At 47.3% G+C, this 12,774-nt stretch overlaps 2 protein-coding genes across 4 annotated transcripts; both read left to right on the top strand.

The window, feature by feature from the left end:
• The first annotated feature begins 1,673 nt into the window (after nucleotides 1-1,673).
• LOC123427318 lies at nucleotides 1,674-4,742 on the top strand. 2 transcript variants are annotated; one of them, XM_045111327.1, is made up of 5 exons: nucleotides 1,674-1,935; nucleotides 2,274-2,438; nucleotides 3,000-3,050; nucleotides 3,915-3,966; nucleotides 4,302-4,742. In XM_045111327.1, exons 2-5 carry the CDS (start codon nucleotides 2,310-2,312, stop codon nucleotides 4,496-4,498), a joined length of 429 nt encoding a protein of 142 aa, XP_044967262.1. In that variant the 5' UTR covers nucleotides 1,674-1,935; nucleotides 2,274-2,309; the 3' UTR covers nucleotides 4,499-4,742. The 2 variants fall into 2 exon arrangements, with proteins under 2 accessions (XP_044967262.1, XP_044967263.1); XM_045111328.1 differs by lacking the exon at nucleotides 1,674-1,935 and having other exon boundaries at nucleotides 2,269-2,438.
• Nucleotides 4,743-6,186: 1,444 nt separating this feature from the next.
• On the top strand, nucleotides 6,187-9,834 carry LOC123427317 (probable polyol transporter 4). 2 transcript variants are annotated; one of them, XM_045111325.1, is made up of 2 exons: nucleotides 6,187-6,748; nucleotides 8,136-9,834. In XM_045111325.1, the coding sequence occupies exons 1-2, from the start codon at nucleotides 6,544-6,546 to the stop codon at nucleotides 9,539-9,541; spliced, it is 1,611 nt and encodes a 536-aa protein (XP_044967260.1). In that variant the 5' UTR covers nucleotides 6,187-6,543; the 3' UTR covers nucleotides 9,542-9,834. The 2 variants fall into 2 exon arrangements, with proteins under 2 accessions (XP_044967260.1, XP_044967261.1); XM_045111326.1 differs by having other exon boundaries at nucleotides 6,619-6,692.
• Nucleotides 9,835-12,774: the final 2,940 nt, after the last annotated feature.

Raw genomic sequence — 12,774 nt, 5'->3', positions numbered from 1 at the left:
ACAGAGGCCCGTGACCTCGCCGAAACCTTTCAAGATCGAGGCAAGGTTGTTGATGTCCTTCCTGATAGGGGCCACAAAGATTGTCACGTCGTCCGCGTAGAGAGAGGTTCGCACCGTGCCCCCCCGCCCACAAATCTTGTGTAGCAGTCCTTTCCGTGTTTCCAAGTTGAGAACTTGATGCAGTGGGTCAATAGCGATGATAAATAAGAGGGGGGAAATGGGGTCCCCTGCCGGAAACCTTGCTCGTGCTTGATTGGTGGGTCGAGCAGTCCACTAAGAAGGATGCGAGATGAAGACGTCAATAGAAGAGCAGCGATCCAAGCACAAAACTTGGTAGGAAAACCCATGCGTTGCAGAAGATCAAGGATGTAACTCCACTTGATCGAATCAAAATCCTTCTTGATGTCAAGCTTGAAAAGAAGGGCAGGCATTCTGCATTTATGCAATCTCCGCGCCAAGTTTTGAACATACATGAAGTTGTCATGAATGCTTCGCGTCTTAATGAATGCGCTCCGAGAGGTGGATACAAGACCTTCCATGAGTGGTGCCACGTGAAACGAATGTACTACGCACTTGTGTGAACACATGTATATCTCTCCGGGCCGCCGGCGCCTCCAGAAACCGGCATTACTACCACCTAGATTCTGGTCGTTCAGGATAAGAGTATGTACAACCGACCAAATTCGACCTCTTATACGTCCACGGACGCGTCCGGACGGTCCTTCATATGTTGTTTCTTGCATTCACATATCTCATATTTGGAAAAAAGCTTCAACCCTAGATGAAAAAAAGCTTCAACCAGCACTGCGAATCAGGGAAAGATACAACCGTTGACACAAAATGTTTTAACCTTAGATGAAAAAAGTTTTAATGAGATGACACAGAGAGCTTTAATCAAGCGCTACTCAAAAACGGAAAAAGTTTCAAACATTTTAAGAAAAGCTTCAAGCGTGGATGCAAAAAGTTTCAACTGTGTATATAAAAGCTTCAACCGTTAAGAAAAAAGCTTTCATCAAACACTGAACCAGGAAAAAAGCTGCAAACGTTGACAGAGAAAGATTCAATCGTATGTGCTAAAAGTTTCAACCGTATATATAAAAGCTTCAACCGTTAAGAAAAAAGCTCCAATCAAACACTGCAACCAGGAAAAAAGCTACAAACATTGACACAAAAAAGCTTCAACCGTATATAAAACAACTTCAACCGGCTACCGGCAACGAAAAAGTTGTGGTTGCAGCCTGTGGTCACCTCGGTCATCGCCGTCACGCACCCCCGGTCGTCGTGGGGTTGCAGCACATGGATGTCACCGTGGTAGCACTCTATCGTCCCCGTTTGCATCATATCTCGTGGTTTCGTCGCTCACCGTCGTCAGGCGCATGGGCCGCGTGTGAAGTTTCATCAGGCGAGAGAGGGGCGCGTTGGTGGAGTCCTCGCCAGAGCGTCGAAGAAGATGTGACGCTCGCTGGCAACGCCTGAGGTCGCCGGAGGAAGGAAGGAGGAGGAGGAAGAAGAATAGAAGGTAAAAAATTAAGAAAAGAATGTGAAAAAGCTAGATCTACTGCAATCGAACCCTAACGTTTCCCATTTTTTTTATGAGAAAAGGTGCCCGTTTCAGGTGTCAAAAGACGACTTACCTAAAAGTACATAGCCAGGCCCAGTGCGCCAATCCAGGCCCATCCCAGCGCAGCCACTGCATCCTGCGACTCTAGTTCGTGCCGTGGGCTCTGCCGCCGCCGCTCTCCGAGGACCCGCCGCTCGCCGTCTGCGCCGACGCGCTTCTCCGTCTAGAACCGCGCCACCTCCAAGCCCCCCTACACGCCCCTCAAGGCCTCAACTGACGCCGCATCACCGCCCAGCCCCCTTCCCGACGTCTCCCTTCATCTGTGAAGCGGCGGCGGCCACCACCCACGCCTCCACCGCCACCGCCACCACAAGGTAAGGCTTCATTCTTTCTCTTTCTTTTGTTCCTGTATATTCTATTACTTTGGAGACTGTCTTCGTTCAGCCGCTGATGTTCAGTACCGTTATTCTGGAAACTGGTGTTCTTTCTGTCACAATTGTTGTACCGTTGATTGCACCGTTGTAGTCCCGATCTTTGGTAACTTGTAACTAATTTGCTATCTGTTTAGCAAAAAATACAAAGGGACTGAAAGGACTTACTTTTTTTTGCCAGGCAATGCTAGTTGTGTATTTCGCCTACTGCAAATATTTCCTGGATAGTTGTATCTTGTGCATTCAGTTCTTGCTTCTGAACTCTGGTTGGTGAAGTGCAGGATTTACTACTGTATAAGTGCAAATTCTTGCTGGGGATGGCAAATGAAACTGAGAAAGATAAACAAATTGCTGAGGAGGAGGAGGAAGAAGAAGAGTATGTCTTGCTAGAGTTGGATGATGTTCATTATTCCTGCATACAACCAAATGCCCCTTATATACTCTCTGTAAGTTGGTTTCATCTCCCAGTCTGCAGCTTACTGGTACAAAAGGACATTAGGCTCAGTTGTAAATGTTATTAAGAAGATATGGTGTCTCTAAATTTTCCTTAAGCACTTTTGCCATCTCTGTGTTATTGATATATATCAAGAAAGAGTTCACTTTAGATTTGATTATATCAGAAATGTTTAAATGGCCAATAGAGCCCCAGAGCAAATTATTTTATTGTTTGCACTAAGATGAAGCAGTAGGTTACGTGCTGATCATCTAAGAGAGTTCTTGCCATTAGTATGTGCCACTTCGTACATGAAAGGGCTATATATGTTTCTTGTGTTTGGAGTAACTTTCCTTCAGATTTGTTTTTAGGTTGCCATAGTCAATGGATTCCGTCAGCAGATACAAATTCCTGTTGAGGTTGTGTCTATGCCTGTTTTGTAGATTCACGGCGAAAATCTGGGTAGTATTATGCGTTTAGTGATTATATTGTTGGCTTATATAAGCTACCTGTATAATTTTTCTTACAGTCTTAAGGTGTAGTTCGCTAAGTTATTTGTAATCTTCTTTTTCAGGGTTTGGATACATTGACTCCTACCTTGGTAGTAGGTGATAGCCTGAAGATGGTGAGTACCCCCTCCGTTCCTAAATATAAGTCTTTTAAGAGATTCCACTAAAGACTACATACGGAGCAGAATGAATGTATCTACACTCTAAAGTATGTCTATATACATCCGAATGTTGTCCGTAGTGGAAACCTCTAAAAAGACTTATATATAGGAATGGAGGGAGTATTATTCATGTTATGTTCTTTTTTGAAGACGTTTACTTGCCAAGTTAAGGGGCATTATTCTTTTCTTGGCAGGAAGTTAAGGGGCACTATTCTATGGTTATTTGAAGTTTATCTTATTGAACTTTTGGGACTGATGTTTTATATGGTTGCCATCTATAATAAACTATACCTTTGAGAATTGAGACATGGGAGTGAATTTATTACTAGGGGTGTAGATCCGTTAGAACTGTTTGAATGTACAACTAATGTATCATTGTTAGAACTTTACTTTGGGAGCTGATGTAATTTGTTTAATTATTGAATACAGTTTGATCGTCTCCGAAAAGGAACTTTACTTGGGGTTAAATTTTAGAACGATATCCGAATATACCCATTTATACAGATTTGTTAAAACTTTTTCATAATAGGAGGCTGTCTGGAGAAGTTATTGAGAAAATTTTGTGATATGTTCTTTGTGTCTGTTATAGTGAATAATAGATGGAACTAAGGTTCACATGAACTCCATAATTATTTGTGAGAGCTTTAGTAATAACAAGCACTGCTTTAGCTGATGTTACCTGTACCAGTCAGTTTCATTGGTTTTCCTTCCTTTTTTTTTCCTGCTGTTTAAAATATTGGAACCTGTACTTTAGGGCTTCTGGTTATTATTAACCTAGTTCCTGAGTGAGCTCGTAGCTGATGCCTTGTTTAATGGCAGATTGGAGAATACGAAGAAACGGTTGGCACATGCTATTTATATTCAGAAAACGGTATGTGTTTGCATCCCTCTGCAGCCCCTTTGTTTGCAGCAAACATTTCACACGTCCTGTTCAATCTCATGATCAAGTTTCGTACATTAACTAATACCCTTTCGTACATTAACTAATACCCTGTGAATACGATGATGCTGTTTTCTTAAGATTTCCATTCTTGTTTCGTGTGAGATGACCTTGTTCACACATAGTACTATGTTTTTATCTAACTTGTCGAGAAGGCATGGTAACATTGCCATTCACGAGGAACCTTGCTACTCCTTCCGCTCACCCTAGTGAGTCTTTTTACAGTGGGTTCTTTCGCTGTTTTAAATGTGTTCCTTCCTTCTCAGATGCTCCACCAAAACCCGTTCATGAAGAGCCGACACCTCCCAGAGAAAACAAGGACAAGCAAGGCAGAAACATCAAGGAAGCACCACCCAAGGAGGTGAAACATCTCGCGAGCGTTCACAAGATCCTCAAATTCCGGTCAACCAGCAAGGGTCATCAGGAGCCAAGAGCATACCGTTACAGGAACAACGAGTTTTGAAACACAATGCTTGTAGCTGCTCCCCCCTTCTGTGATGCTTCTAATGCACATCATGCAATCCTTTGACCCTTCAAATGGAATGCAAGGATGGTAGAAGTACTTGTTAATCTTAATTACCCACTAGCATCCTCTATCTCGAGGTATTCGTGCGATTGTGACGCATTCCAGTGGTTCTTATCCTCTCTTTGTGATTTGTCAAATCTTGTGAAATTGTGCAACAATGGAGGCCTTGGCTGTCTGTAAACTCGTGTCGACCATTGAGCAGTTTTTTTTTTGTTTTTTTTTGAAGAAAGGGTTCCCCACACTTTGTATTATAAAGCAACCAACCGATATAGCCAATAGGTGCTGGGGCGACAACACAATCACGCCCAAAAGAAACACAAGAGAAAAACAAGAGAAAAAATGCGAGCAACATCGGATCAACGAAAGTTGTAGTGTGTTGCTGCTAGACCAGCTGGAGATGGCCCTTCCGTCGGGGACCGAACCGGGGAATTCTAGCACACTCCAGTGCCATCGGATTGCCGCGTGGCAAGCAACACCTCTAAGAAGGACTGCGACGATGGCGACACTGCTGTCCGGACAAGTCCTAGGATTTCTCTGGTACACGGAGGAGTGGCGGAGATGTACATCCGACGCCCTTCAGGAATTTCTACTACACTCCAGTGCCATCGGATTGCCGCGTGGCAAGCAACACCTCCAAGAAGGACTGTGGCGACAGCGACACTGTTGTCCGGACAGGTCCTAGGATTTCTCCCGGTACACAGAGGAGTGAGGGAGATGTACATCCGACGCCCTTTAGGAAGGGTGGCGATGCCTACAGGCGTCACCGCACCGGTGTCGGTCAGATCCGACCAAAATTTCTTCCGACCCCTCGCACCCATCGCCCAAGACCAATCCTTAGCTCCATCATGCCAACCACCCACCAACATGCGCCATCACAGTCATGATGACACCACCATCGTCTCACCACAACAAACGCAACGAAGCCGGCTGGACTGAGACACAACCAACGTAGACAGGGACTGACAGCACCACACCCACGTGGGAAGGGACAACCTCCACCGGCTCAAGCGGTAGCAGACCAAACGCAGGAGTAGGGGCATGCCAGACCAACTGCCCAGCCAGGCCCAGATCGGGCTCGTTAAGTCCCCGCCGCCTCGCTGCAACAGATGCAGCATAGTAGCCGCCACCCCATCGCACGTAGCGCGCTAGACCAGCCGGAGATGGGCTAGCATGGCGCCGCCAGTCGCCACTGCCGCCCGATCTGCATCGGGCACCGCCCATCGAGGTCCATCGCCACCAAAACTCGTCGCCCGAGCCGGGAACCGCGATGGGAAAAGGAAGGGGGCCGCCACCGCCGGCCTCACGGCGCCGCGCGGGCAAGCGCCCGGCCACGCGTACCGACGGCATTGACGAGAGGTGGGGAGGTTTGGCGGCAAGGGGAAGAAGGGGCAGCCCCGGTCCCCTCGCTCGGGGAGGCGACGCGGGGTACAGAAGCTCGTTCATTGAGTAGACTTAGTGATCTAAACGTTCTTATATTTTTTTTTTACAGGGGGAATACTATTACTTTTTTAGACCCGAGAAGCCATCCATCACTACCTAGCTGAGTTAGAAAAAGTCGTTGGCCTTCGGCTCCCTTGCACCACTTGGTATTAGTCTAGACCGTCCTCACGCGCAACCGGAATGGATCTGGAATTCTAAAACCTCTATAAACACCGAGACCGGAATCCCGATAGCGATTCCCATGTAAGAGTAGCGCCCTTTTGCCACTTGCACCATAGAAAACACCGAGCTCCTGCATGCGGTCCTGCCGTGAACGTGGGAGGGAGGTTGGGGGCGAGACCGAAGACCAATCGCAGCGGTCGTGTGCATATAACAAAGCAAAGCATACTACATAGACCCCAAGCCGAAGCAAAAGAAGGCAGCAGGCAGGTGCTGAATCAGTCGAGCTCCTGCGCTGCGCTAGATCTGATTGAAGACATGCAGCATCGCAGTGGCCGGTTGTAGACTAGCCTGCCCTGAGCGTAGCAGCACCGGAGATATATATGACGGGGATGATGGAGCCGGTGAAGGCGACGGCGGCGGCGGCCAAGGGCGGTGGAGAGTACCGGAGGGTGGAGCCGGAGGAGCTGGACGAGGCGGAGTGGGCGCGCATGGCCGAGGCGGGGAGCCGCCGGCGGAAGACGGCCGAGCGGTACGTCTTCACCTGCGCGCTCTTCGCCTCCCTCAACGCCATCCTCCTCGGCTACGGTCGGTCATCTTCTTCCTCTTCTTTCTTTCAGCCCCTGTCTTCTTTCTATGTTTCTCCAGGGAGGATCCGGCCTTAGCTTTAGCAGCCTCCTGTGCATGCATGACGGGGTTAATTCAAATCAAATGCTGCTTAGTGCCGGGCAGGCTCCGCTCACGCGATCGCCGGCCGGACAAAGCACGCCGCGCGCGGCGTCGCTGTAGCCTGGCAAGAACTGTTGTATTGAGGATCGATTTGGGTACCGTAGTAATGGTCAGAGTAGGAGTAATGCTACATCTACATACGTAAATGTTTACGTACGTTTAATGGATAGTCTGATTTGACAATCATTGATTGGATTAAGTGGAGGGTGAGGCCCGTCCACCACTCAAAATCAAAGAACAAGTTTAGATTAGTTGAAAGATTTAGTAAACGTAAGTAGGATTTAGTAGGTCTAGCATTTTCGGTCAGAGTAAAGTGCCGTAAGTGTTTGGAAGTTGGTGGGTGTGGAAGCCTCTGGCGACGAGAAGGGAGGTGTCACGCAGTAGCGGGGAACTTTCTGAGACAGATCGTTGGTTTGTACGTACCGCTAGAGGATTGGTCAGTCCAAACCACCACGGAGCTTTGCTTAAACTTGTAGAAAAGTGGCAGCATCTGCACTGAAACTAGTACTAGAGCTCTATTCTGACTTCGCCAACTTGAGGCCGGTTTCTGGCCTCACCAGATTTTTCACCCGCAATCTGGCCTTGCCATTCGAAAATTCTTGGGAATTTTCCACGGTCAAACAGCCGTAAACGCTGCCAGATAATCGGTACCGGTTTACTCCGCAATGCGATGCCAGGACACGGTAACGCTCTGATGTAACTGTCGGCGTCTCACTCGTGTTTGCCGGCACCAAAGTCCACCTTCCACACTTTTCCATCTCAAAACCGAGTACGTATATGACCATGACCATGAGTCCATGACCAGACCAGTAGGAAAGAGAGAGGCGAACGGCGTAGCGGAAACACGTCGACATCCTCACAACTTTCTCGCGCGCCTCGCTCGCCGTTGATGACATCCAAATCGGACGCCATTCCGCGGCAGCAGCATCGTCACCGCGTCGCCGGCAGCGCGGAGCGAGGCGATGGCGGGCGCGGTCGCCGACGGCAGGGGGAGCAGGTACAAGGCCCTCCATCCGACCGACGGGCCGGAGCAACCTGAAGTTAAGACGGTTTTTATCGTGATGCAACCTACACTTATTTACTCCTACTTGTGTAGATGATTTACAACTGATATGTTCATCCCTGCTTTCCTGAGCGTGGAGATCAGCATACGATAGATGACTAAGTTAGTTTATTGTCGCTGCCGTGCTATTGGTCTTAGTTTTCGTCACCTTTTTTAACCAAAGACTTATGCTGCTATCTGCAGATGTTGGTGTCATGAGTGGCGCAATCATCTACATCCAGAAAGACCTCCACATCACCGAGTTTCAGGAAGAAATCCTAGTTGGCTGCCTCAGTGTGATTTCACTCCTGGGAAGCCTGTCAGGAGGAAGAACATCCGATGCCATCGGCAGGAAATGGACAATGGGCCTTGGTGCGATCATCTTCCAGACCGGTGCAGCCATCATGACATTCGCTCCTTCATTCACTGTGCTCATGATAGGGCGGCTTCTCGCCGGGGTGGGCATCGGCTTTGGCGCCATGATATCTGCTGTCTACATTGCCGAGATCTCCCCGGCGGCTGCCCGTGGCACTCTCACGTCCCTCCCTGAGATCTGCATCAATCTGGGGATCCTCCTCGGCTACGTTTCCAACTATGCTTTCTCAGGCCTTTCAGAGCACATCAGTTGGAGGGTTATGCTTGGTGTCGGTATCCTCCCGTCTGTCTTCATTGGTGTCGCGCTTTTTGTGATCCCGGAGTCCCCCAGGTGGCTGATGATGGAGAAGAGGGTTCCAGAAGCAAGGGCGGTGTTGCTGCAGATAAGTGAATCGGAAGCTGAGGTTGAAGAAAGGCTGGCTGAGATTGAGGAGGCTGGAAATATCATGAAGTCTGTTAATTCCGAGGACAAGGCGGTGTGGAGGGAGCTACTGAACCCTTCTCCTGCTGTTCGTCGGATGCTATATGCTGGCTGTGGTATTCAGTTGTTCCAACAGATCACTGGAATCGATGCTACTGTCTATTACAGCCCAACAATTTTCAGGGATGCTGGAATCAAGTCTGACCAGGAGCTTCTTGCAGCAACAGTTGCTGTTGGGTTTACCAAAACGATTTTCATACTGGTTGCTATTTTCCTCATTGATAAAGTCGGGCGCAAGCCGCTTCTTTATGTCAGCACCATTGGCATGACCGTCTGCTTATTCGCCTTGGGGATTGCACTTACGTTGGGAAAGCATGCCGCGGGGCTTATTTCTCCAAATGTTGGGATCGATATGGCAATCTTTGCAGTTTGTGGGACTGTCGCATTCTTCTCGATCGGGATGGGGCCGATATGTTGGGTCTTGTCTTCAGAGATATTTCCGATACGACTGCGAGCTCAGGCATCGGCGCTTGGTCAAGTAGGTGGTAGAGTGGGCAGTGGTTTGGTTTCCATGTCATTCCTCTCCATGGCCCGCGCTATATCCGTGGCGGGAATGTTCTTCGTCTTTGCAGCAATCTCGACCGTCTCCGTTGTGTTTGTGTACTTCTGCGTGCCAGAAACTAAAGGGAAAACTCTGGAGCAGATTGAGATAATGTTTGAATGTGGGAAAGAATGGAAAGGAGGTGGCGAGGTCGAGCTTGAAGATACACAGCAATTAATACAGGGTGACAAGAAATCTTTCTCTCTAGGTTGACTGATATGATCACCAAAGCAACAAGAAGCTTCATGTCAGTGCTGAAACAGTATCGTCCTGCTTCCGTCATCAGATTGAAAAATGATGAAGCAGCACTTAGCTTCTGCAGATTTTGAGAGCTCAGCAGGACTTTACTGCGCATAGGTTGTAACATAGATGTTGTATTGTGTTTTTAATGCTCCATTATACAACCATATCACAGAAAATTACTTAGGAGAAGGACACAATGATGCTGTATCTGGTGGTATCTTCCACCTATAAAATCAATATAATTGAAGAATTCATTTGTAGAATTTCATTTTTAACACAAGATACAAGTGTTCTTTTTTCCAGAAAAAAAGATGACAACAAGTGGTGTGATGCAAACCTTGTGCCTCTTATGCCTCCGATTGAACTAACTGTATGCGCTTCTCGACGGAGCTAGTGTTAAATTACATTGTAATTATTGTGTTTTTTCTCTATAATACCAATTATTGTGGTTCGTTGTGTTTTTCCCAGCAGGCCACAACGAACTTGCAGTCTTTGATTTTTATTTTTCTTTCGTCTCGAGCACTCTATCCCCACAGGAAACGTGTAATATGGCAAGCAAAAACGATGTCCTCTGAATCATAGTCCTAGTATTGAGTTCGTTTTGAAGAATTAGCCAAAAGAACACCTTGTGTTACTTCTGACAACAGGAGTGCCACAGCCATTTGAAAGGTGCAGTCAGTTTGGGCTGCCCATTGAAATCTGATATGCTTGTGAGAAGGAATAAAAAGGTCCCCATGGAGGAGTCCATGAATCATGGTCCTATGATAAGTTCTGCATCTGCAGGAGATGGTGATTGGTGAAGTTGTCGCAACTCTTTAAGGGCCTGAACTAGTAAAGGAAGGCGAAAGAGATCACCAAACATTATGTAATAGTTTTTTTTGAAACGAGGCAAAAGATTTGCCATTTCATTGATTAAGAGAGAAGGTTTTAGGCATAAGCCGCGAAGCGGCGAATAAAAGGACTACTCTCGTGACAATACAACACTCAAATGTTTCGCTCCGGCCAAAGCCCAAAGAAATGCCTCCTGTTTGATTTTGTTGATGATGATTGTCAAAGGGACCGTCAAGTTTAGGAAGACTCTAGCATTGCGCTCGGACCAAACCTCCCAAGAGATGAGCATCGTGAGGGGGGCAAGCGCCTTTGGGGAGCCGAGACGAATCTGTAGGTTACCATTCCACCATTCTCTGACCGAGGTCCTCTCGCCCAAGTAGACGTGTTGATGTGGTGCATGCCAAGCCACGGAAGGATGTCATTCCAAATACGCATGGTGTAGCGGCGTTGCAGAGCAAATGAAAGGTGGTTTCTTGAGCTTGCTTGCAGAGAGGGCAGAGACTGCAGTGGGCCCAACCACGGCACTGCAACGGTCCGAAGTCCAAATCCTATTTTGGAGAACAAACCAAGTAAAGAACTTGCATCTAGGGGGAGCCCACATCGCCCAAACTGAATGTACGATGTCTGAGTTGGCGAGGCCTTCAAACTGAGCCTTGTAGGCCGACGACACATAATATACCCCATCTTTTGTGAATTTCCAGATAATCGAGTCTTTTACGTCTTTCTGAAGGGCCACCGATGCAAGTTTGTCCCAAAGGTTAGCGAACTGCTGTATGTGTGCGGGGGAGAGGCCATTGGTGATGTCAATGTTTGATATCCAGTAGTTGTTGGCCATAACTTGTTGCACCGAGCAGTTTTTCTTGTGAGAGAGATCAAATAGACCAGGAGCGATGTCACGAGGGCGCAATCCCTACAGCCATGATGAATTCCAGAACCTTGTCGTCTTTTCGTTCCCCACAATGACCGTAGTGGCGGCCGCAAAAAAGTGGCGGTCGTCTTGCGTGCATGGCACTCCCATGCCAATCAAGGGCTTGCTTTTATCCTTCCACTCAAACCATACCCATCGAATTCTCAGGGCCTTAGCAAATTTGTTCAGATTAAGTATCCCCAAGCCACCCTTGATCTTTGGTTTGCAAACGAGGTCCCAGTTAACTTTGCATTTCCCTCTAGAGACATTGTCTGTGCCCGCCCAGAGATATGCACGGCGGATGCTATCCATTTTGTGAAGGACCTCCATTGGATGTCCACGGGAGTGAGATGATAAATTGCGATGGTCGCAAGAACAGCCTTGACAAGAACCATTCGTCCTGCAGCAGACACATGTCTTCCTTGCCAAGGTGGGATCTTGCATGCGATTTGATCTTCAAGGTGCTAGAAATGGATCCTCTTGAGACCCCTGCAGACACAGGGAGGCTGAGGTAAAGCATCGGAAACGAGGACCGGTCTAGTGAAAAAGCATGCAGAACATTGTCTAGATTGATACCATCACATCTGTTAGAGCATATATCTCCATATGTGGTTTTGATAATTGATGACAATTCCTATGGACTAATGGTTGCCTTAAGTTATATTTATAGGATTTGTCCATAGGCACTTCTTGAAGTCCATTTGTTGGGTTCAAGGAGTTTATATGATGACCAAGATGGTATTCAAGGTATTATCCAAAGAATGGTCTTAGAGACACAAGTTCATCAAGATCTCAGACAAAGAGTAAATCAAGATGATCAATACGCAAAGCGTACAAGATGTACCGAGAGGGATCAAGTGATCCCATGGTATGGTAAGCATTGTCCATTACATGTTTGTGTACTAACCCATGGTCTTTGTGAGAGTTCTATGTGGGGGTTAGGTGTGCTTCCATGGGCTTGCGTCAAAAGGAAGATCTCATACAACCCATGAAGGATGACGTCAAGTGGTGATCGTCATCAAGATTGCGGTGTGCAAGTTCAAGTGGATCAGCGCGAATATATCATGATTGATGCTTGCCATCCATTGTGGTGGCAATGGACTTGTGAAGATATGCTGAAGAGCGGCTCACCCATATTGTGTATGGGGGAGCAATCAATTAGTCTTCATCAAGCCAACGCAATTAAGAAAGGTGGTCCATCTTGAGGAAGCCAAGATCATCGTCATCTAGCTCAAGAGGACAAGGTGCAAGGTATAGGTTTGCCCTTGATAGGTTTTCTATTTTAGGATAGATTGTCGTACTGTCAAGGGGGGCTCTCAAGTGAGTAGCTTGATCGTATCGTTCGTTGTGAGCTCAAACCATTTTCATCCTTGCATCATACTTCTTGGTTCTTGTTTGGTGTTTCTCTTTGTGAGTTTTAGAGCTTATGTTCATCTTCATGACAAGCTCGAGTTCATCGAAAACG

This window comes from Hordeum vulgare, chromosome 2H, assembly GCF_904849725.1.
Source record: "Hordeum vulgare subsp. vulgare chromosome 2H, MorexV3_pseudomolecules_assembly, whole genome shotgun sequence".
NCBI classification, from domain to species: Eukaryota; Viridiplantae; Streptophyta; class Magnoliopsida; order Poales; family Poaceae; genus Hordeum; species Hordeum vulgare.
This window is presented reverse-complemented; position numbering and strand designations above follow the sequence as displayed.

Bases quoted from the DNA above. Each gene is read 5' to 3' on its own strand.
- LOC123427318 (XM_045111327.1), top strand. From the start codon at position 2,310: ATGGCAAATGAAACTGAGAAAGATAAACAAATTGCTGAGGAGGAGGAG. The intron at 3,051-3,914 runs GTGAGTACCCCC...GTTTAATGGCAG, and splicing joins TAGGTGATAGCCTGAAGATG to ATTGGAGAATACGAAGAAAC. The intron at 3,967-4,301 runs GTATGTGTTTGC...CTTCCTTCTCAG, and splicing joins CTATTTATATTCAGAAAACG to ATGCTCCACCAAAACCCGTT.
- LOC123427317 (XM_045111325.1), top strand. From the start codon at position 6,544: ATGACGGGGATGATGGAGCCGGTGAAGGCGACGGCGGCGGCGGCCAAG. The intron at 6,749-8,135 runs GTCGGTCATCTT...TGCTATCTGCAG, and splicing joins CGCCATCCTCCTCGGCTACG to ATGTTGGTGTCATGAGTGGC.